Source organism: Carassius carassius, chromosome 4, assembly GCF_963082965.1.
Source record: "Carassius carassius chromosome 4, fCarCar2.1, whole genome shotgun sequence".
Taxonomy (NCBI): Eukaryota; Metazoa; Chordata; class Actinopteri; order Cypriniformes; family Cyprinidae; genus Carassius; species Carassius carassius.
Genome location: NC_081758.1, coordinates 1,442,440 through 1,467,866, shown reverse-complemented (window position 1 = coordinate 1,467,866; position 25,427 = coordinate 1,442,440). Strand labels below are relative to the sequence as shown.

At 38.4% G+C, this 25,427-nt stretch overlaps 2 protein-coding genes and 1 long non-coding RNA gene across 4 annotated transcripts in view; 2 read left to right on the top strand and 1 right to left on the bottom strand.

The window, feature by feature from the left end:
- LOC132132178 (rho GTPase-activating protein 31-like) lies at positions 1-17,503 on the top strand. 2 transcript variants are annotated; one of them, XM_059544491.1, is made up of 12 exons: positions 1-429; positions 3,979-4,081; positions 4,167-4,311; positions 5,225-5,307; positions 7,026-7,133; positions 8,107-8,249; positions 10,862-11,069; positions 11,201-11,325; positions 12,301-12,378; positions 12,721-13,485; positions 14,136-14,272; positions 14,530-17,503. In XM_059544491.1, the coding sequence occupies exons 1-12, from the start codon at positions 330-332 to the stop codon at positions 16,627-16,629; spliced, it is 4,095 nt and encodes a 1,364-aa protein (XP_059400474.1). In that variant the 5' UTR covers positions 1-329; the 3' UTR covers positions 16,630-17,503. The 2 variants fall into 2 exon arrangements, with proteins under 2 accessions (XP_059400474.1, XP_059400481.1); XM_059544498.1 differs by having other exon boundaries at positions 2-429; positions 12,721-13,473.
- LOC132132192 (uncharacterized) lies at positions 656-19,672 on the bottom strand. Its single transcript, XR_009429020.1, has 3 exons — positions 19,461-19,672; positions 1,161-1,218; positions 656-1,103 (listed from the first exon to the last, which is right to left on the bottom strand). It is a non-coding gene; the product is annotated as an uncharacterized LOC132132192 (long non-coding RNA).
- A 1,417-nt stretch (positions 19,673-21,089) lies between these two features.
- LOC132132166 (zinc finger and BTB domain-containing protein 20-like) overlaps positions 21,090-25,427 on the top strand; it is a 52,264-nt gene continuing 47,926 nt past the window's right edge. Inside the window, exon 1 of the mRNA XM_059544470.1 lies at positions 21,090-21,702. The gene's annotated coding sequence lies outside the window, so the exon portion shown is untranslated. The remainder of the gene's footprint in view (positions 21,703-25,427) is intronic.

Sequence of the window (25,427 nt, the reverse complement as noted above, 5' to 3'; positions counted from 1 at the left end):
ATGACCTCCACACAGACGGATAGATAGATAGATAGATAGATAGATAGATAGATAGATAGATAGATCGATAGATAGAGAGAGAGAGAGAGAGAGAGATAGACGAGAGTCTGATGATGAAGTAAAGTTGGGTGTGTGTTGGGTGTGCTCCTGAATTCTTCTCCCACAGCAGCTCTCCGGTGGCTCGGTCAAGATGTGAGCGGATGATTTCTTCTGTTTAACACCGTGGACTTCCTAGGGACACATCTCCCCCTTCCCGTCCCATGCGCTGTGGGGCCAATGGTTGATTTGAAGGTGTATTTCCTCTGGTCTGGATTAGTTACTGAAGCCTGATGAAGAACAAGGCTGCCAAGCTGAAGTCCAAAAGGAAGGGAACTGAGAAGGCATTCGGCTGTGACTTGACCGAACATCTGCAGAATTCAGGACGAGACGGTAAATTCCTGTTCCTTTTCCATACTCACGCCTCTTCTTGCGGTTCATATAACGGCCGTCAAGTCTTTCAAAGCCGCGGCGGTCGTCATAATAAGTGTACTTTATGACGAGCAGCAGCCGGGGCCTCTGCGTAAACATTAGCTACGTGTAATAAACCAACACCCGTTTAAAGCGCTTCATGGGTGCTGCTGAAACACAAGATACTTCATTCAGTCTAGATGCAAACTTTTGAGAAAAACTTGTTACTTTAACTCTTCCACTTTGGGTGGGTCTACAATAAATCTAAATGTAATCTAGTCGTGTCGTGCTTTGATTTGCCAAATACACATGAGTAAAGTGAAAAATAAAGAGCGAAGAGGAAGAGGAAGGGGGAAAAGAGGAGGACTAGATTTTAAAGATATACTGTTCACATTAAATGACGACATGTAGCCTACTGTTAAAGAAAAATCATTCAAATCATAACTAAAAAGCAAGTTCTGTCTCTGTTTGTTTGTTTAAAGTGGTTTTGCTCCCATACTTAACTTCCAGTGTGTGTACTGATTATAATTCACATCTTCATGTTGATCCAGAAGCAGCTGTTCCTCTCTATGTGTTAAGCTCAAAGCTTAGAAGAGACATCACATCACTGATCTGGAAACAGTGTGATGCCACTGAAGTCTGACAGATCTGTGTGACTTCAGAAGCCCTTTTGTTTTAGATCCTGTCTTCTCTCCTGTTTTGATCTCTGCGACTGGCAGAATGAACATAAATGCTCTCCAGATATTTATCCTGAAGAATCGGATCCATTTTCTGTGTGGAAATAAGATTACATTCTATTATAATATCTTCATATTGTGTGTGTGTTTTTTTTTTTTACCAATTATTATTATACAATAATAATCCTCATCCTTTTACCCCATTGTGATACTAAATAATGTTTCCAAAAGTTGAACTGTAAAGTCAAAATACATTTTGAATGACTTCACCCTCTTGAAAGGCCTGCTTATTCCTTTTTGGGGTTTTTTGTTTTTGTTTTTTTCTGCTAGTAAAAAGCCATCTGTAGACAGCAATAACAAACCAAGCTTCCCATATGAAGACTGGCATCCAAAACATATGATCCAGCATATGCTAGTGTTTTCAATAAGATATTAATGTCAGATGTCAGCGTGTCCCTACTAACCTAAAGCAGGATTCACCAATAACTGTAAAACCCTGGAGGTCATAAAGAGAGCTTTCCTCGGTGCTCTTCCTCTCAGAGAACATTCATTCCTTCATTCCTTCATTCATTCATTCATTCATTCATTCATTCATTCATTCATCAACGCTCCTGTTTTTAGACAAGTGTAGATTAAGTAAGACTCTGGATGGTTTATTGGCTCAGCTAATTTACAGCACGTGTACTTCCAAGAAAGTACTTGTGTAGTTTAAGGTTAAGGTTACATGGGTCAAGGTTAGTTTAGGGTTCACGGTTAGTACCTGGTTATTACCCAGTCATTGTAATTGCTGTAACATGAAGAACAGGACCATTAAAGAAAGTGCTAGCAATGTTTTTTCATTACTTAAATTATTAGAAACAGTTTTTATAGTTAATAACTGTATAAATCTACTTTGGGTTCTTTTGGAAATGGATTACGACTCAGTGAAGTGCCTGATAATTTACTGCCTGAACAAAATATTGAGCGTACAGCTCTGTTTACTTCTATCTAGCATCTAGCAAGCAAAAGAAGCACTTCTTCTGTGTATCCTGACCTGTTATAAAATCAAAAACTTGTTGACAATCTCCGATAAACTGCTCAAATTAGGTATAAGCTGTGGCCTAGTGGTTAGTGCACCAAAAGACCAACACATAATGAGAAAATGAATAATAACTGGCACAGAATTACTGTTCCGTACTCTTCTGACAGACTTCCACACAAACTGAAAAACCCCAATAAAACTAATAAAAACATTAAAGGAATATGTTTCCCCAATAATGAAAATAATCAACTCCATACAGGTCTATACAGTGAAAGCCAAGAGGGGCTAAAGTTTGACATTGAAGCACAAAGCAAAAGAAGCACAGTATTGTGATGATGTCTATTTAGAGACTTTACCTAAACATAATAATAATGGTAATAAATCGATCTAAAGCTTGAAGGTATGGTTAGGAAGTGATGAAGTTGGGTGGGAGCGTTGTAGAATAAGAGGAAGTGTCATAAGTAATACCAGCTGCAAGGCCTGGGTGTGTCAGGCTTCCTCTGAAACAAACAAACCATTTTTAACTTCCTGCCCCGGCCCACCTTCCCCACAATAAGCGGCCGACAGGATAAAGGAAGGACGGTGTAATAGTACTGTAGTCTACATGAAACACTACTGTCGCAAAGAGAGACAACAGGAATGTACAATCTGATTATTTAAAAAGGTTAATAAACAAAGACCGCAGACTTGAGTGAATGTGGTTCTTATATATTGTGCAGTGCATTAGTTGTGTGACTTGGTTTTCAAGTTTTTGGTGTTTGTAGGCATCTCTATTGCTCCTGGCTACATTCAGAATTATTATCGCTTGCTGAATTCAAAGTATTACCTTTAGGGTTAAGAGTTTCGGTTTTTATTGTCCAAACGTTTTTTTCACACAAAGCCTTGTCAGTGGTAAACTAATCTCAATCTGAGCTCTGTGTATAACACACATTCACTGTAGGCTATACAGCACTATATTCTTGTAGGCCTATGTCTTACTCTTGTGATGTAAGCAGCCCAAAGAAGTGGATGGTAAATGTTGTGTTATTTTGCACACAGATAGAGGACAGTCCTTTTTAAATTTACATTTACATCATATTTTCGAGTTCATCCAATCTTCACCAGCAGACGCTGCTGCATGACATCTGAGGTCTATTCTTCACTTTTTTTTCATTCCCATCAATTTGCTTTATTTGATAAATCATCACAGCTTCCCTTTTACGTTAAAATCCAGGGTTCCTTACGCATTCATGCACATGCACACTGTTGAGGGCCGACTGTTGAGAGCTAAAATATAACATGTGTTTAATTTAAGAATGAAACAGAACGCACTGCAAGAGAGCTTGCTTAATTTGCTCAAGTCCTGCTCTTTGTCATGCAATGGAAACTTACAATGACTAGCTCCGAAAAGGTCAAAACAAATCATATTTCACAAAAAAAAAGAGCATATCATTCATGCTCCCTAAATTCAAACTTGGTTCTGGTCACCGTTTTATACTGGTTATTTATTTATTCATTTTCATTATTTTATTTTTTTAAACTGAGATTTGAGAGTTGTGCAGAAGAGGTGATTTCTAGTGAAGTGTACTTTTTGGTCAGACGACCTCTACTATACATGCAATATACAAGACATATATGCTGCTAAATAATGTTCATTGTTTCACTTTTATGGCATTGTTTTTTCCACTGCATTCTTTTTATTATCTTTTTTTTTTGTACGGAGAGAATTATTTCTCTGTTCCATGAAAGAAAAAAGATGATTACAGAAGTTTCATTTTGGTGAACTGTTCTTTTAATAAATTAAGCTTTATTGATGTATCATTTGTCCCGTGTTTTTTTTCCTCTCTCGTCTAGTTCCTTATGTTCTGAAGACTTGCGCAGAGTTCATAGAGAAACATGGGATTGTGGATGGAATCTACAGACTCTCAGGAATCACATCTAACATTCAAAAACTCAGGTGGGACTGTTTTTGTACTCACCGTGTCAAATCATTTGTACAGTCATTTCTCACACAGTGTGTGTGTGTGTGTGTGTGTTCACAGACAGGAGTTTTGCTCCGAAGCCTGTCCTGACCTCACTAAAGAAGTGTATCTTCAGGATATCCACTGTGTGGGCTCTCTATGTAAGCTGTACTTCAGAGAGCTGCCCAACCCTCTCCTCACTTACGAACTCTACAGCAAATTCACAGTAAGTTTGTCTGATTAAAAGGGATGGGCTAGACTAGACTCCAATAGCAGAATAACAGATTAGCCTAATGTTTGACATGGGTGTTTGGATACTTTTAAAACCTTTTTAAAATACAGTATTTAAATGTAAAAAAAAAATAAAAAATCTGAAAAAATTCTTCAACACCTTCTGAGTTAGATCGTGAAAACAGGTTAAAGATGTTAAAAAGAGGTTAAAATGTAAAGGTTTAACCCTATCAAGCCGACTGTATCCTATTTGATACACACATCTTTAGGGAAATCATGTTAAAATATGAGTATCAAATATGATCTGTCCTGAATGTGTCAGTCATCATTGATATATGTTTTTCACCCAGCAATAACTAAGCATTTAAACACCGCCTTACTAAAACATATTATTGGGAGAGTGATAACTGATATTTATATGCATTTAAGTGACTGTTATGTTGTTAAATACATCACAAGCTATCATAATTTCATCTTACAGTTTGGCCACATAAATATCAGTGAATGCAACACATTGTATATTTTTGCTCCCTTTTCGAATAAAACAAAGTGTTTTTTCCTCCTCAGGTATGAGCTCCATATTCATATTCAATAAACTGTTCCATTAAAAATATATTTTTCTGATTATTATTTCATATTTAAGGCTTTACAGGGTTAAAAACAATCAAATCTATGGTTTGTTCTCATCTATTTATAATATTTTAGATAGTAAATGTCTAGGTTTTTCCTGTTGTTGTACAAATAATAAGTTTAATATTAGTTTCATTTGGACCACTACAAGCACCAGCTTCCTTGGTTAAGCTGATGATTAGTTTCCATCGTGACCATACTGATCCATTAGAAACACATTTAAAATGTACCCATGGATCCAGGAATCAATCTTCCTCAATCTATATTTTTGTGCAAAGGATGCAGTGTCAGTTAAAGAGGAGCAGGAGCAACTCCACAACATCAGGAGTGTCATCAGAGAACTTCCTGTTTCACACTTCAGGTACAGCTGACATCAGTGAAACGGTCCGGGGCTTTATTCTGGACACTTTATCTGTCTTCATTTACCCCCATGTCATTCCAAACCTGTATGACTTCTTTTCTATTGTGTTTAAAGTTTGAAGAACGTTTGAATGAGTCTTTTAAATACTATGGAAATTAATAAGAACAGGGGCTGTCGAAACCAAAATGACAAAAAAAGTAACTAACATTTGTTACTGACTGAAAGTCTTGACATCAACCCTAGCTCAAAGAAGTCTTATTCAAGAACTAACCAGTCTTTTGAAAACAACTGGATTCTTTCCAATGACTCATTTGACCTACAGTTTAAAACACTGATCTGGGATGCATTTCCCATTCAGTGCTGCTCAGCTTCATGAACAGTGCATTACATTACTCAGAGTCACACTTGTTTCTCGAGACCGAAGTGATTTCACACATCCGTCATTCAAACCATGAACCATGCTACACTCTCGGATCCACTACCAGTCAAACGTTTTTGAATAGTAAGATTTTTATTTTTAAGAATTCCCTTCCGCTCACAAAGCCTGCGTTTAATTGAACCGAAATACAGCAAAAGCAGTTATATTATGGAAAAAAATAATAATAATGCCATGCGAATATCTGTTAAACTGTCATTTATTTCTGATGCACAGCTGTATTAAGCTGTTAGCATCATTCCTCCAGTCTTCAGTGTCACATGATCTTCAGAAATCAGAATAATATACTGAAAATATTTATTATTATTATTTTTAATAAAAAAAATTCAGGATTATTTGATGAATAGAAAGATCCAAAGATCAGGATTTATTTGAAATAGGGACTTTTGTAACATTATACATTCTACCTATATATGTGCTTTTATTGGGGTTATTATAGAAATTAACACTTTTATTTAGCAAGGATGCTGATGATAAAGACATTAATAATGTTACAAAATATTTCTATTTCAGATACATGCTGTTCTTCTTCACTTTCTATTCATCAAAGAAACCTGAAAAACCTACTCAGCTGTTTTCAACATAACAATAATAATAAATGTTTTGTTGTTGTTGTTTTACCAGCAAATAAGCATATTACAATAATTTCTGAAGCATCACGTGACACTGAAAATGCAGCTTTGATCACAGAAAAAAATTACAGTTTAACAGGTATTCAAATTTAAAGTAGCTATTTTAAATAGTAAAAATATTTCACAATATTACTGCTTTTGCTGTATTTTTGATCAAATAAATACAGGCTTGGTGAGCAGAAGATAGAAAGTACACAAGACGTATTGACGACTTTTATGGTGCTTGCTTTATGCTTACAATCTCTATTCCTTGTAATTGCACTGGAGAGAATGACCAGTACATTAGTCAGATTTTCTCCTTCCACAGAAAAACGTACGTCGTAAAAAGGTTTAGATTTTACATTAGTAAACATAAATTAACAATAAACAATACTTATACTGCATTTAGTTATCTTTGTTACAAATAGAAGTTGTATCTGTTAACAGCTAACGCACTGTGAAACGAACATGAATACAAACATTTTTAACAATTAATTATTAAGGCTAATCAATGCTGTAAAAATATATTGCTTGTTTGTGTTGATTAATGCATTAACTAATGTTAACAAATGTGACCTTATTGGGAAGTGTTATGAATACGTAAGTGACAAGATCTTAATTTCTGGTAGAAATGGTTGAAATCCACTGATTTATTTTTTGATTACCTCTAGAACTCTGGAATACCTCACCAAACATTTGGCAAATTTAGCTACTCTCAGTCACCAAACCAACATGCATGCTCGCAATCTGGCTCTGGTGTGGGCTCCAAATCTACTTCGGTGAGTCTTGCAGCGGTTTTACTTTCATTTCATACACTAATTATCCATTGTCTTTGTAATTCAGTTCTCAAACATGATTTTAGCAATAATTGGTTACACCACACATATGTAAAGCCTGCAGTGAACTTGCAAAAGTTGCACTATAAAAGAAAATAATAATAATTTCCATAAAAAAAAAACCTTTAAAAATATGGTAGCAACATTTTAAGTTTGACGGTTAATTTACAGTTAAATACCGTAATTGTATTAACTAATAAAATGTTAATATACCAACCTACTGAAGAACTTAAATCTGTTTAGTATCTTTGTAATACACTGATAAACACCAAATGCAGGTGGTGATGAGAAAGTCACATGATGACCATCACAAGCAGCATTTAAATAATCACACATAGAGAAGATGCACAGTGTCATTCACACAGACACTAAACACCATCACTGTAACACACGTGAAACTGAAATAATGCAATAAACATTCATTTAACAACATTAGGTGTAACACACAACCCTAATATACAAAACTGGTAAGAAAAAACTAAGAATAAACATTATATTTGAAATGTCATGCAGGGAATTCTGGGAATGTCAGTTTACAGTTATTCACTGTAAATTATACATCATCTTCATGTAAAAAACGGTATGCTACTGTAAAGTTACATGTAATGTCCAATACAGTTTTTCACCATATATAGTAGGATAATTTACCGTTAACCATTTAACAGGTTTTTACTGTAGCATTTTTACAGTCTTTTACCGTTAAATTCAAGGTAATTTTTTACAGTTTAGAATTATATACAATTATATAATTTTTTGCTATTATCTGTTGACTGTGAATTAGATATATTCTTTAAAGGCATTCATGCTACATACTATTATCACTCAAAAAAAAAAAAAAACATTGATTCATTATCTTCATTGCAATCTACCAACATAACTCATTTTTTTAAAGTGCTCTCTTTTCGTTTTGGTGTAGCTCCAAGGAGGTAGAGGTGCCCTTCTGCAACGGAGATATAGCATTTCTGGAGGTGCGGGTCCAGCAGTCAGTCGTGGAGTTCATTCTCAACCACACTGAGCAAATCTTCAACCTGGATGTTCAGCCATCCAAGTCCCGAGAAGGTACAGCTCGCAGTAAAGTAACTGGAGCAATGCACTGTCTCTAAATGAACTGAGCGCTTGGTGAAGATGCCAGATGCTGTTAGCATAGCCATAAAAAAAACTTCATTGAAAAGTGAAGTCTGTAATTTTTGAAGTAGTAGTCAGAAGAGGTTTTATTATAGATGTACACCACCTGGGCATATTCGGTAACCATTGTGTACAACTCAAAACAGGATATAGAGTAATTGGAAATTGCAGCTCATTAAGGGGAATTAGCACACAGTTGGGTAGAGTGTGGCTTAGGCTCATTTGAAAGCCATCCAGTGTTTCACAGCTTGTGATGATTTGATCAGCGCACATGTTTGGTTTATCACAGCCTCCTTAAGCTCCTGCAATAGGCCCTGCTTTTACACTCGACTCTCTATTTAGAAACCTGCCTATGAGTGTGGTGACAAGAAATAAAGTATAGCTGCGTCTCAGTCATGCACTATTCTTTGTAGTGTACACTGAAATGTCCAAATAGGGAGGTCCTTTACAGTTGCCAAAAATATAACTCTTGTGGTTTTTGTTATTAAAAAACAAATAAGCAAGCTCAGCCCATGTGACAAAAAGTCACACAGAAGCAACGTAATGCATTACTTTCCGTAAAGAGCAACTAAGTAATGCAATTAGTTACTTTTTAAATTGGGTAATGCAATACTGTATAATGCATTATTTTTTAAAGTAACTTTCCCCAACGCTGTATGTGATATTAATATGAATGCAAGTAAAATTCCTGAAGTGCTACAGGATAAAAACAATTATCTGTGTCTTTGCTGGAATTAATAATAAGGAAACTAAACTAAATTAGTAGGACTGTACTATTTGTGACAGCTGTGATGATAAAGTCAGGAAGTGGGGTGCATACAATAGCTTGAGATTTGTAGCCAAAAATGTAACAACAAAACAATAGGCAAGTTACAGAGAGAAAAGCAAACAGCTTATGCATGCACATGCAGTGGTGTGTGGTTGATCACAGTGTTGGAGGTGCAATCACTACAGTACAGTACAGATCTACTAGATGTTTTTAGACATTTTGAGTGGAAAACATGAAAACCGTGTTATTGTCATGAACTAAAACTATTTAAAACAGTTTTGTTAATTGAAACAGAGCTGAAACTAAATATAAATATTTGCAAGAAATAAGTTGAAGTTGAAGCACTCAAAATTCTAACTGTAAATTGGGACATTTTTGTTCAGTGAGAACAAGAGTAAAACCTAGAATCTTTATTTAACTGACAAGACCACAAAGAAAAGATCCAACTGTTTTGAAACATCCAGGAATAAGCAGCTGCGTTGGTAATAGGTGAGGAGATCATGATAGTGTAAAAAAAAACACAAGCATCCACTGAAACAGATGGGTCGTGGCTTGCAACTTTGTGCCAAACATTATGAGAGATTTGTCAAACTGTTAAAAAAACAACATTTCTCAATGCAAGTTTGCAAAGAATTGATGTCTTTCACCATCTACCATGTCATAGGGGATCTGGCGACATCTCAGTCTGTGTAGGACAAGGAAGAAAATCTCAGATGGCATTGCATGAGAAACCATCATGCTGCAGTGTTAAATATAGCCATGTGGGCTCTAAAGAGGTTCAGAATACCATTGTCACTTAACACAGTCCATCGCTGGATCAGTTGTAGCAGTTTTAGTCTTCTCAGTAAAAAAAAAGAGTAATTAAATGGAAAGTTGATGTGACCCAGTTGTAAACATGCCACTGTCCCAACAGTTTTGGAGTGTGTTGCAGCCGTCAAAACCAAAATTTGTTTATATTTACAAAATACAATTAAATTGTGTAAAAGATCTTTTCGGTTTTTTTTTTTTGTTTGTTTGTTTTTTTGTCGCCAAATAAAAAGAGCTTACAGATGACAAAATGTTCCAACTTTTCTGGAGATGTGGTTGTAGAACTGAAATAAACTGAAACTAAATAGTAATAATAATAATTAAAAAAAAGAAAATTACAAACACACAAAACAAATACATTACATTGCATTACAAAATCTAAATGTTAATAAAAATTATATTAAAGTATATAAATAATGCTAAAATAACAATTCAATTACAATTTATTTGTATAGTGCTTTTCATGACACAAATCATTGCAAAGCAGCTTTACAAGACATGAAGTTTCTACAATATATTTAGTAGTAGCTTATCAGTCAAAATAATGTACTTATGGCAGAAACGTACGGTAAAATTCAGTTAATGACGTCATCAAACAGACGGTGAACACTATTTACAGCAATGATCATATGTTGCAGTTAAAAACACTAAGTATTGTGTTCAGCCATTACTTTTCCCATCATCTATGTATAGTGATAGAACAGGGGTCCTCAACTCTGGACATGGAGATCCACTTTCCTGCAGAGTTTAGCTCCAAACTGGATTAAACACACCTACCTGTGACTTTCCTGAAGACCTTGATGAGCTTGTTCATGTGTGTTTGATCAGGATTGGAGCTAAACTCTGCAGGAAAGTGGATCTCCAGGTCCAGAGTTGAGGACCCTTGTGATTGAACAAGGCTTTGACCTCTTTTAGTGATGCGAAGCATCTTATTCTCAAGACATGCTACATGGTTTTCATGGTTTTGTAGGCCCCAGCACGGCGTGTGGGGAAAAGTATGCCACTTTGCCTGCCAGCACACATTCTGGCCCCATGAAGCTCATGAGTCTGGAAGAGGCACAGGCTCGCTCTCTCAGTCCCAACCATCCAGCGATGAGAGAGAGGCAAAGAGAGAACAGCCTTCCAGATACCAGCGCTGCTGCAATATACCACACAGAAATAGAGCTGTCTGACAGCAGGTGGGATATATTTACACACTCCCTACCTACCATGTGTTTGTCAGGTTTTAACATGAACAATACTGAAACTCTATAACATGCACATAAACTGTAAAACTACATTTTTCATTTTAAATCTTCTCACAACACAGAAGAAAATTCTCAGGAAAATCTAAGAAGTGGAAGTCCATCTTCAGTCTTGGGCGATCCGTCATCGACTCTAAAGGGAAGCTGAGTCGCAATGGGAGTGTGTTTATGAGAGCCCAAAATCCCTCAGGTAAGAAAGAGACAGAAGCTTTCTAGTGTCTGGAAACAACAGATCCCAAAAGAGGGAAAACACTAAATAGGAGGTGCAGCCAGAAATCAAAATGCCACTTTATGATATTTCGGGCACCTACTGTACATCAGAGCAATAATACAAGCACGATGTGCTCTTGACGTCTGATGAGAGCCCTATAGATGGGCAAACCCTATAGAGCGGAAGGTAAAGCACTGAAGCAATTGTGTCATTTAATAAAATGCATGTCTAAATGGTTTCTGCAAAAGCAAATAACACTCCCCATAAAAAATATTTTTGCCTGACCCTAGAGTCAGAAAATATGATAAAATAGATTAAATTTGGAGTTAGAATGAAACCCGAAGACTATTTCATGGAGACAAGCTCTGGATAACCCCCCCCCCCCCCTTTTTTTGTTGTTGTTGCTTTATTTAGTTGTCTATATGTATATGCATATGTTATTGTGATTATATGTACATCTGTATGCAAGTATTTATTATGCTTGCTTAATCTTTGCTTTTTTGCCCTTTCTTTCATTATGAAGCATTCTGATACTTGTACTGTGCTTGAGATGTTTTTCTTAAAAAAAAAAAAAAAAAAGAAATTATGATAAAACATTTTATAAACAGGTCACCATAATAATGCTGAATTAAGGCCCAAAGATTATTATATTGACCTACGTACATGAAGTAAACTTTTTGGCTTACAGTATGTCTGAAGAGATTATTTAGATTAAATAAATAAGGTATTTATAATAAATCAACTTTTTTACCTTGTATGAATGTTTTTGTCTTTGGGAAAATAAATATATTTTATTATCATTAAATAAAAATAAAATAAAAAAAAGTTTGAATCAAAAGAATACAATTATTTTAATTTGGTCCAAATGATCTGTTTTTATCAGTGCAGAGTAAAGAACAAGAACAAATAGTATTGCAAGATTGATGTTTTACGTTTCTTTCCTCTCCTGAACAGAAAAACCTGTTATAAGGCCGTCCAAAAGCATGGACTCTCTCTGTTCCTATCAGGCAGCAGGTGGGGCTAGATCTCCAAGTATACTTACTTTACTTAACTCTCCCTTTGCAGTTTTTCTCTAAAATGATTTACAACTATTTTGATATACAGTATCAGCCTGAAACGAGATGATAATTCTTTAACCAAATGGTTTCAACCGAATGTATCAACTCAAAGTTCATGGGAAGAGCAGTTTAACACATGAATTCATGGCATGCTTTGTTTTAAAAACAATGTTTAATGCTTAATATTATTAATTCTAAAAACATTTCTGAATTTTTGTCTTTGGGTAACGTGTGAAAAGCTGTTTGGGCTGCTGTACACAGGTTAGGTGTCACCTCCAGTTTTCTCTCTTTCACTCCCATTCAGATGAAGCACCAGCAGAAGGAAGCAATGGTATCTCTATCCCAAGTCTAAAATCACGAACACTGGGCTCGGATATCGACTACAACCCAAACAAGAAGGATCCAAGATGGGACTCAGATACTGCTTCGGCAGGATGTGTGAATGAGAAAAGAGAAAGTTCTTCCTCTGCATCTCCACTGCAGAAAACTCTTCCAGAACAGCTGAAGGTTTTCAAAGGTGATGACCGCAGCGGCTGCCAGCCCACTTCTCCCAAAAACCGTCGGATGCTGTATTCTGGTTCAGCCAGTAGTGGATCGTCTAGACCATCTTTTCCAGGCAGCCTGTTTCCGCTGGAGTCGTCGCCACGGCAACAACGGAAGGCCCTCAACATTTCGGAACCCTTCGCTGTGTCTGTACCTTTGCGTGTGTCTGCGGTCATTAACGCTAACAGCACCCCCTGTAGGGCACCAGGGAAAGAGCGGGACAGGGGTCTGGGGGGACTCTTTAAGCCCACTAAGGAGGCTGGACCTCTGGAAGCCCCTGGAGGCGAGAGTATTGGCACTGCTGGATTGAGAGTCCCCAGCAGAAGCAGCAGTGGGAACCTCACGTTCACAGACTGGGAGACGGGACTGACAGGTCACTCCAGCAGCACCGGGGTCAGAGGGCACCTGCTCAGTGACAGCAGCAGAGCCAGTATCTATTGCAACAGCAGCCCTTTCCCTGTGGAACATGAGGATCAGACTGGAGAAAGAGATATTACAGATGCGCGCACGGTGGAGACAACAAAGAGTATGACGATTGGTGTGTGTGTGTGTGTGTGTGTGTGTGTGTGAGAGAGAGAGAAAGAGTATGCATGTTTTTGTATCATATCAGGAATCAACTCTGTATAATGACATGGGTATGACACAGGTATTACAAGGAGAGGGTGACTTATGAGGACATAACCCATGTCCCCATTTTTCAAAACGCTTATAAATCATACCAAATGAGTTTTGTAGAGAAAGTAAAAATGCAGAAAGTTTCCTGTGAGGGTTAGGGTTAGGTGTAGGGTTGGTGTAGGGCCATAGAATATACAGTTTGTACGGTATAAAAACCATTACACCTATGGGATGAACCCACTTTACACAAAAACAAATGTGTGTGTGTGTGTGTGTGTGTGTTGAAATACTTTCTTCTATCCTAGTTTAAAATGCAGAGGCAACTATATGTAAAACATCTGTAGGTTGTTAATACTGTGGTGCTTTCAGCCATTTCTTTGTTTTAAATCAACCAATGCTATGTGGGTTTGTTTGAGCTGGGACTGTCAGATATCTCAGTAATGGCAGATGGGGGAAGTGTTCGGGAATCACTTTATCTGTGCAGATCTGTTTGGAGTTGCTATTCCCCCAGAAATTACACAAATCTGGCACCCTAACTGATAATATGATGTTGATTTCTCTGTATTTTCTCAGGCAAGGATGCAGAAGTGAGAGAGCTGATAGCCAGCGTGGAGAATTGTGAACCTTGGGTGACATCTGAGACTAAAGAAACAGGGAAAGAATTGGACACTACATCAACACAACAAGAAATGGCAAAACTGGACAAACTGGTATGATTCAAATTGCTAAAACACATTGTGCACTTGCATTTTTAGTAGGACTGACATACTACTAGCACAATGGTTCTTCTCAACCATGGGGCTGTGGGGTGACTTAAAATTAAATATATTAAAGTATGTAGACAAAGGAGGGCCTTCGAGTAAAAAAAAAAAAAAGTTAAGAACCACTGTACTAGGATTAAATCCCAAGATGAAATATGGAAGTGATATGTGAAGTCCTTTTTTTGTTCCTTGGTCGTGTTTCACAGGAATTAATCAAAAAGGTGCCATCATCTGGCATGCATCAGAAAGTTTCAGTCACCGAGGCTAAACCAAACATGCCAGATGAACAGGTGAAGCCCTGCTTTACCAAGATGACTGGAAACGAGGACACTTGCAAGCTAAGTGCCCAAGCACAGAGAAGAAGTAGTTTGCCTACAAACACTGTGACGGTAAAGGGACTCTTTATAGACCTTAGCAAAAATGTGACGTTTGATCATTCTGGTGCTACTACCATTAATTCTGTCACGAGGCATTTCCCCGAAAGATTGTTGTCATGTGATGGTGGCTGGAATTACTTGGATATTACAGATGACAGGAGAGGCCACACCAGCCTAGAGTCGCAAACCCTAATAACAACCAATCTAGAACTTTCCCCATTTCTCCACCTAAAGGAAACAGATATTCTCCAAGATGCAGAGCCATGCAGCGAAGAGGAACCAAGAGCAGAGTCTGCTAGGAAAGACAACACTCCCAAAAGTGACTTGCCAGGTAATCAACGAAAATCAGAAGTTCACACATCTCTTCACTCGGACACAAAAGAGCCATTGATAACAAAGGATATTTGTAAAGATGAGGAGGTTAGTGACGAACCAAAGAAACTCGACTTAGCAGAAAGAATCAAGGGAAGTTTGGAAAGACTCTCGACTTGTCTGAATGAACAACATCGCACACTGGAAGATCGTAATCGAGATGATGTAGACACCCGGGGGATTAAATTGGATCAGGTTGAACCATGGGAAGACTTGAGTTCTGCCAAGCAGTGGGTAACCAGCCCTCTGCACTCGCCAAAACCTACGCCATGTCAAGCACCTCACAGCCGAGTTCTTGAAAAACCAAAAGTGGATGACTTGCCCAACAGCAAGAAGGCTGAAGCGGAAGAACCAGCTGTGCTTGATGGCATTACAGAGGCTGCTGTGATAGCTGTCTGTGAACTTGGGAACAAAAATGCAGGCACAGATGTAGCTTGTTTTTCACAGATAACAGAGCATTGTGAGAGCAATGACCTCAAGTGGATGGGAGACAAAGACGACAGCAAACTTGAGATTCCACAGGTTAAGATATCGAAGGCATTCACAAATCCAGATGAGACGACTGGACTGCAAAACATCGGCAAAGCAAAACAGAAACGCTCTTCTCCATCTCAGAGATATCTTCGACAAACTTCCCATGAGTCTGGCGTCGTGGAGAGGACTCGTCAAGACATTAAACCCAAACTCAGGCCATGCTCCCTAAACCTGGATTTAGGACACCAAGGTGTCAGAGACCGTGTAAAACATTCGTTTGCATGGGAATGTGAAGCCAAGCATGAAAGCTCGTCTCTAGAGTTGGAGCTGTTCCTGAGTGGCTCCAAGGCACCTGTGCGACGCAACTCAGTGCCAGTCAGCGTGTCATCAGTTCGCACGGCGTTCATGATCAAAACGTGCAAAGCTAAAGCTATTCCTGTTATTCCGCCAAAAATTCAGTACAGCCACATACCTCACACTCTACCTGAGGGGAGCACCGATCAGGTCAATCAAACTGCGCCTGAAAAGAAACCTGCTAAGAGCAAGTTGGGAAAAGCAGGTTCTGCGCCCCCCGTCCAGAGAGTCAAGGACCACAGGGAGGACCTGCCACGCAGTGAACCACCTTCAGCGCTCCAGCGACAGATTCCCACGAACGAGAATTGCAAACCCACCTCCGTTCCAGATCTTCCAGTGTTGAGAAGGAAGCGGTCTGCAAATGGAGACACCTTCATGGATCGTCCTCAACCTGAGCGCTCATCGCTTCTTCAGAGATCATCCTTCAGAAATCGACCAAGACCTCAGAGTCTCATCCTGTTCAGCCCTCCGTTTCCCATCATGGACTACCCTCCGGTAGGAGACGACGGTAAACTGCTCTTATCTCCGATTAAAGCTGAAGCATCACCATTTGACGTCTATGCAAATGAATTAGCAGAAAACCTCAAAACTGCTGAGGGGGTGACCTTGCGTAATAAAATGACTTTGCCAAAGAGTGGACAAAGACTTGAGACCTCAACCAGTTGCTTTTACCAGCCACAAAGAAGGTCAATGATATTTGACAATAGAAGTAACAGGCAAATCGAGTAAGACTGACCTTTATAGGCCATCATGCAATAACTAGCACACTTCTTCCTTATTAAATGTGACCGAGTGTCAGTATACTTTATAGAAACACACAATGAGGCTTGGAAATCAAGGTGGCTTTAATCCTGATAATACACAATTGTAAGTATTAAGCTTTGTGTAAAATGCTGCTGATACGGATTCAGTTTGATATGATTTTCTTGATGTGGATCTCGAGGTCTTGGTGTGTGTGCTGTTACTTTCTCACGATTGGAATAATGTGTTTACAATCAGAGGCATTTGTAAATTATCTACACATCTGCATGATAAAATTAAGATGCATGCCAGCCAAAAAGAGAATAAAACTATTGAAGCAGTTCCAAAAATGAAGAAATATCTATATATATATATTCCATATTGTATTGTCTTTGCCATACAAATCTGTACTTCCATTTCCACAAAGAGTAAAAATCAATTTGCACAAATGTTTAGAGCAAAAGTCCAGTGCTAGAAGATAGTTTAAAGGTCAAAGTTCTTGAATAATTCAAACATTGTTTCGAGCTGTATGTTCTTCTTTAACTGAAACAGTTTTTAATATTCTCAAGAAATGTATGAAAAAATGCTTATGCTGAGGTCTCAAGCATAACAATATATAAAAAACTGTCCATGTATTATATAAACCGTAAATCAGAGAAGTTTTGACAATGTATTGTGAAGCGTGGACAAGGATGAAGGATCAAGATCATGAAGATGTCACTTATTGCCATCAAAGAACACTATCTTTGAAAGACGCTTTTTTTATATTCAATCAAATTGGATTTATTGTATGTATTCTATTCTATTCTTAACAACATAATAAAAGTATTTCACGTGTAATGTGTACACTGTGACATAAGCATTTTGACTGACAAATTAAGTTATTTCAGTGTAGAATTGTTTACAATTATATAGAACGCTATATTTCTATTTGCATAATTTTTTTTTGATTCAGGTAATATATGAATAAAGTAGTTCCTACATTCATATACTGTACATACATACATACATAAATATTATATATATATATATATATATATATATATATATATGGGGTATGTTCTGCCACTTACAGTTGTCTTGTAGTCAGATAAAAATAGAAGCAATCATTTATAATACAGGGCCACATAAATTTGACGCTACAGAACAATATTCACATTATCATAAACCAGCCACGAAAAGCATAAAATCTGAATGTAGTGAAACAATTTTCAACATTTTAATAGTACTCGATGTAGATATATTATTTCCACGTGGTTGGAGACTATGCTCAACAGTTACTATATATATAAAACATTTTAAAATTCATGTCTTTTTTACATGGTTTAAAACATGCATTCGCCAGCATGCAAGATTATATTTTTAGACCTTATAATTATCTGCAATGTTTTACTTGGCCTAACAAATTCTGTTCCCATCTCTCTATCACAGGCAGCTGTCTCTGTTCATGTGATGGTCATAAACTCGGCTTTCCCACGAACACATCTTTAATCTACTCTCCTTTACTCATTATTACAGACGAATGGGAGTTAAAAATACACAGTCACTGCAAACAGACAATGCAACTATTTTGAACTCATTTTTATTTACAAACTGCTTGGGATAGACCGCTCTTGAACACACCAGATGTTTATTCATTTATTTTGGAGAATACTAGCATAATGTATAAGCTAGAAGTAGCTTTATCTCATAAAAACAGAGTTAATTCATAAAACCATAACAATCTAAGAATTATAAGGACAAATCCATGCTTTCTGTGTCTCCGAAATCCAAAGGAAAACCTGTCACTAATTCCTCTTATGTTAAATACTTTTTTTCTTTACATTTAAAGCCTGTGTGTTTTCATTGAGATATTTATGTCACAAACTACATTATTAGGATTCCAGCGATGATCATGAATGCAAATAATCTCTTACAAAAATTGTGGTAAAATATGATACATTTGGAGATGTTGAAAATAAATAAAAATCTGAAGACAGTTGCTTGGAAACAATTGAATGACCTGCAGCAACCAATACACCTTTAAAGAAATATAGAAATAAAAGAATAAACTTGGATTCTATTTGTTGCAAAGCCCTTTAGAATTTGTTATGATTTCACAAAAGTGTTGCTTGGCTTTTGATCTTCATTTGTACCTGCAAAAGTTTGTGTAAAGTCAGTTGTGATTAGAAAAGGTTTCCAACTATCCAAAATAATAATAATAATAATAATCATGATTTTAGGGCCAAGTTAAATGACAGTGACTACCGTATGCAATACATTTAACAAGATCAGCTCGAATCCTTCCTAAATGTACCTTCATCAAGAAATACTCCAGAAAAACTTCTCAATTCAGTCATGATTTTTAATTTAGTTGATGTTTGCCTGAAACAAATCCATATATAAAATATATAAATCTAAATAACACATTTAATAGATCAGATTAAAAATACCTGTTCTGACATGAACTGAATCATCTGGTCTATCAAAAACCAGTTTCCCCGAGATGTCCTGAAACAGCACACATGAGAACAATCTCGTCCTGGATGTCTCGAGCAACAAAATATTTCTGATCTTCTGTTAAAGTGACCCTGGTAGTTAGTCAGAGCTCGATTGTGTTTGCTTGTTTTCGTGACAGGCCTACTCATAAAACAATATGCAGCTCTTTATTAAATAAAGCAGAACAATGCAACATTAACACGCTAAGCTTACTCTTTATGGGGGAACTTCTGTTAGAGCTCTGAACTGTCCTTCGCCATTTTGTGCAAAGCAATTCATCACTGTCTACCATTTTCTTCGTGAGAATAAATCTCAGTAGCTGCAGCTTTGTTCTTTCTCACCTGAAAGACCCGAGGAGTATCGTGATCTCCAGATACAGTGGGTCCGGGCGCGCGCGCAAGGGTCCGTGCACGCTCTCCGCGCTCCCGGTGATGAGCAGTTTTTCTGATAGACCAGAATCTGCCATCTCACAAAGTTTTTTGTTGCTGTAGGCTACAATGCAAAAAGTAAGTTTCGAAGTGTACTTCTGCAGAGCGTTATTTCTCCGAGGTTTAGCGTTCGCGCTTTCAGAAAGTCGCCATGCCTCTGTTCACAATAAAGACCAAACTCAGTCTTTATGCAGAAATGGGACTCGATCGCATCGAGAGCAGGACTGTCTGAAATGAACTCCTAGCAACTGTTCACAAAGGGCTCTGATGATGTCATTCACAGGGCTTTTGATGAGGGTCTCGACAGGGGTTGATGAAAATGGAGAAAAGCGCGTTCTGGGGTCCATGCCAATTTTACGATCTGTTTTCAAGGGGGGGGGGGGGGGGGGGCACCTCAGAAGACCTCTGGCTAACGTTTACAATGCGCGCGACAAAGGGAAGGAGGGGCCAAAGCGCCGTTTCTAGGTTGCAAGTCGTCCTCAGCTGACACCGGCCTACAATGGGTGCATTTTATGTAGGGCAGCCGGTGTGCGTGTCCCCCGGTGAACCTCTCGGTAAAACCCTGCTGTTCATCTCTGTGACCGACAGAGGGGGCCCAGTGTCAAGGAAAGCGTGCATCCCAAACCGGAAACCTCGCACTAAGAGGAACGGAATTATGGAGGAGAGGGATTGTTACATGTGACGAAATATTTACATGAGCCAAGGTCGAGCAGCCTTCAGCAAAATAATATTCTACAAACGGCTTGTTGTTTGCAAATATGTCTCGGTGGACTTTTGACATCACGAGATCTTATTGGGACGCATTAAAATTATAATTATATCGCCGCCAATATTCAAACACAATATTCTGGATGTTAATTAGCTACTGTAGACTACACTGCTGTCATAACACTCAGATCAATCTCTCGGATAGTAGTCTATATATAAATGCTATATATATATATATATATGTGTGTGTGTGTGTGTGTGTGTGTGTGTGTGTGTGTGTGTGTGTGTATGTGTGTGTTATACACCCACACACTTTAACAAGAACAGCGCTTGAAAAAAAAAATCACTTAGCCTCGAAGGGGAGGTTGATTATTCCTCGTCTAGACTACAGACGCACACACACACACACACACACACACACACCTGTCATTGTCTAGACTGGGGGGAGTCGGGGAGGGGTGCTCGGTGTGGCTGGCGACTCGTGAGCCACTATTGCATTATTCTGTGTCAGTCACGACGACTCCGCGAACGTATTGGTGAGCAAAAAATCCGGTGTCAGTTTTCGCGATCTGATTGGCCAGCAGTCCCGTCAGCAACTCTCCTTACGTTTCCTTGAGGTCAGCTAGGGACGTTACAAAATAAATAAATGAGAAAATAGAAATGCGTAGAAAGTAAAAGGCAGGGTGAACAATCTAGCTTGTTGGTCTTCCGACTGACGGACACCGTCATCATCCAATGTGCGAGCAGATCTAATTGGGAGAAATTTATTGACAGCCCCCCTAACCAATCTAATGTAGGCCATCTATAAATGATCAACATGCGGGATTCTCGGATGACTGGCTGGCCTTTGATCGAGAATGGGACACGGATTTGAGAGAGTTTAACGCGCGCCTGTAACACCGAGAATGACATTAGTGGCGCGCGCATCTGTGCGTGCTCGAGCCGCTACCAGCGCACCGACATACTCCGCGGAAAACGGTGCTCCGAGAATTGAGAAACTGAGGATGCACAGAGCCCATGCTGGTTCAAACACAACGATCGCGAGCAGCCAAAATAGTTTCACTTTCAGAGCCACAATGGAGCCAGTTTCGGCGTCCCTCGCCGCGCGGAAGGGAGGGCGTGCGGCTCACCGATTGGGGTAAAGTCATGTTGAACGATTTATATCACAACCTACGTGCATCAAGAAAGTCCATTCTGTTCCAATCGCCAGCAGACAGGCGTGGCTGCCCAAAATCTTCGACGAATAGTGAAAAAATGGGAGGGCACGAGCGAGCTGCGTGATGTCCTCTCCGAAGGTAGGCTGCAGCGTGTGTTTATTGATGAGATGAAAGAAGATGGAAGTGAGAAATGAAACAAAGTAAGGGACAATATTAATAAAGTCAGTCCTTGCCTGGGGAAAGCCGGGAAGCTGTGAATCCTGTAGCCACTGGACGAGAAAGAGCAGCAGGTAAGACACAGAGGCAAGGGGAGGGCGCTTAGACTATTTATGTTAGGCTATTTATAAGAGTAATAGCAGTCACTCCCGTGATATGAGCTGAAGAAAAAAACACAATAAACATGAAGCCTATACGAATAGCTCAAACGCAAGACTTTAGTCTTTGTCCATCAATAGGCTATAGATCATTCGGCTTTGAAGAAGATAGGAAAAACTTGTGAAATGACATTTAGCTGGTGAGGAATTGGAAAACTCCGCGTTCCAGAGTTCTCTCAGAACAGCCCATGTTTGTCTGAAATTAAACCAGAGAGACTCGTGCTCGCCTGAAGTGACGTCTCAGGTAAAATGACCGTGTAATGCCCTGCTCGAGCACTCGTTTTCTAAGAAGTAGCTGAACAGTTGTCAGGCTGCGAGGACTTTGTCGGTAGTTTTTACAAGTTGAGTTATTTCACGGGGTATTTTAATAATTGTCGAAGTGCTGAACGCAGCACTGAACCGTGACAATACGAGCCAGCAGAGCCGCTAGGGACTTCCCTTCCCTTCGAAATATCCGATACAATAACAGCGCTCTAACCGTGTCTTAAAGTGTCACGGATCAGCGATTAAAGCCGTCGGCGCTACAGGAACAAATGCTCGGAGGATTCGAACAGTTTCAGACGCGTTTCGGGAATCCTAGTGTTTTCCGGGCCATTGCTAATATTTGGTTGACCCCGGTAGATGCGCGCGCTGGCCTCTGGTCTCGGGACGAGCCGAAATGTTTCGCGTGTCGTTGTTTTGCGCCGATGTTCTCGGACGAATTCTGAGCGAAACGGCGGAGTTTTGTAGTAGCTGGTGTGTCTGGCGTGTCTCCGTTATTCTTCATCATTAAACGGGCACACGCAGCCTAACGAAGTGACCGGGATTTTAGCCCTCGCTCCAAGTGCGCGGACAAGCCGAAATGCAGTTTTAGTTGCAAAAGATAAATGGCCATCTGTTCCGTATTCCAATGCCTGTACTTATGAATGACCTCTTTTTGACTCCGTGTTGTGAAGTGCCAGCTTGTTGCCTGTAACGCACGCGTTTGTAGGCTAAGCAAACAATAAAACAATCAGTCTCGGCCATTTTAACACACACACACACACACACACACCAAAAAACTTAATATGGCAAAACACTGAGGAGCTCGTGTTCAGTTTTCGGAGGTAACTAACGGGCCTCCAGGCAGCGCCGATCGCATTGTTATCTGTAGCACGAGACGGCGCGCGTGAGAGCCATGCATCGACCCGTAGTGGAAAAAAACACCCCACACGCAGCTTTTTTCATGAATTTATCATATGCACTCTGTTTCCCGACGCTGTATTATAAAATGTCTGTCTTATATAATCTGTTTATTTTTAGCAAACTGCAGGGAAAGGTTGGCATTTATGTGGGGAGATTCTATTCGATGTTGGCTACATTGATTATTACAATGTTTTATCTGATAGAATGAGTCCTTGTTATTTTACGATATAAACGGAATGCAGTTATCTCGTTTTATTTAGTGCATGCTTGTTAGGGGTTTTTTGGGGGAGGGGGGTTGCTGACCGCTCTCAGGCGCTTCGGCCTTGGAAGTTTGACTTATTGATAAAATAAAAAAATACACAAATGATCCGTAGTCAAATATTACTTCATTAAACCTTAAGGATTTTTTTGTTGGCGTATATGGGATTCAAGCACATTAAGCTGATTTTAGGATCATTTGACCTCTATATATTTGTTGTGAGCCGGTCTCCTAAAGCTGTGGAGGTCTGAATAAATGAATAAACCCCTCTGCTCTTTAGCCTATAGACTGCTTCAGTCCCCGTTAAATGTCGACAGTTTCACGATGAAAACTTTGCATCTCGGTGTGTTTCAGACACTCTGTACGTGGCTATAGGATATACATGCATTAGTCATCAAATCATCGTCAAATATCATAGCATTTTCCTGTCATTTTTTTACTTAAATATTATTATAAATATATAGCCTAGGCTAAGGCAGAAACGATATTTTCAGTGTTTTTATTTTTTTTTTCACTGCACTTTTTTTAAAATTATTATAGTTTTTATTTTTTAGCTGATTACCGGCCTATTTTTCGTAGAACTGTTTTATAAAATTCTTCGTGGGTCTGCAGGTTGGTTAACGTCGAGTAAATGAACTCTTTCCATATTTATGGCAAACACTTTTCATTTTAGTCAGCGCATTTAATTAAAATAGAAGATATATGTGAGTTTGTGAATCAGTTTTCCCCACACGACTGTAACATTTGAACACGTTCTTCTTTATTCTTGTAATGTGCACCTGTTTAACTCTGTTTTCGTCTCGTATTGTGTGTGTATCAGTGAAACAGGTGTGTAGTTGAATGGCTGACTTGGACAGTGGGTAGAATAATACAGTAGGTGTTTGTCCGTCAGCTTTACCGACTTGAAAGTGGCTTTGCATGCGAACAAGTGCTTGTGATTTATGGCTTACGTTTCTTTACGATTGTAAAGGCTACACCAAAACCGAAAATAAACTTTTTTTTTTTTTTTTTTTAATTTTCCTTGACTGTGTTGCAAATACAAACACCCGTTCTGTTCTATGTCTGCAGTTGGGCTTCACGTGTCAATCAGGCCAGCTTTAGCCATGTCAGTTGAGTGATTCTTGGAAATATGTGACACTTTTGTCTAAATGTTTAAGAGGTTTTGTAGGCTACCTGGGCGTACCTGTGAGAGCTGGTCATTCTTGAGTGAATTTATGCTTCTATTGTAAGTATTGAGGTATTATTAGTACATTTATTAGTAGCCTAAATGATATCATATAAACAGAAGGCTAACTAAGAGAACTCTAGAACAAAAATGTATTGTTTCTGTGGGAGCTTTTCCCAACATTAATATTAATATGCAAGCCTGTATTTTTATGTGACTTTGTTTTTGCACTAAAGAGCAATGTGTCTATTGATGTGGTTATTGATCTGATTGTTGTTTCTATAATGATCAGCTCATTGAGTAATTATTGTAGCAGTTAAAAGGTTGTGATCATAATATATTTGACTTCAAACACTTTTTCTTTTTCTTTTTTACATTCTTGGCCTATAAATATGTTTGTGGACATTTAATGGTACAGCAAAGTGGTTTTTAATTTCTGTGCATGATTATTTATTTATTTATTTTGCTTGAGATAGATGCGGTATATTAATTCATATAGACTGTGGGATAGTGGCAGCTTCTATAATTTTAGTTTATATTCCTATTTATAATGTTTATAAAAAATGTTAAAGATGTTCTTTTGTCTATTTTTGGTGAGTTGGAAATGATAGATGTTACCAAAGGACAACAAATCAGTCCTAATCTTAGGAATATTGGGCTTGGTAGATCAAAAGGAGGCATTGTGTGCTGTTTATTTCGGAAGGATCAAACCCTCACAGTGCTTCAAACGTAATGCTCACATGCCACTGCCAGAGACTTTGAAAGAGTTTGCAATTGATTATTGGACAGAATGAAAAATGCTAAATTACAATGAAACAATTACAGGTTTAGAGAATCACAATGATTTTGTTAGATGATCTGCCTCAGGCCGTTCTAATTATTCTTAAATCGGCGCTTGATAGCATTGTTTATGCTGTTTGCTGTACTGTCAAGGCAGAGCTAACTAAGTCAGCTTACAGTGGCCTTCACTAATGTAATTAATTGTCAAGGTCAGAGTCAGTAAATTCCTCTTTAAGGAATCTTATGGTCAGACATTGGCATTTATTTCAGTGC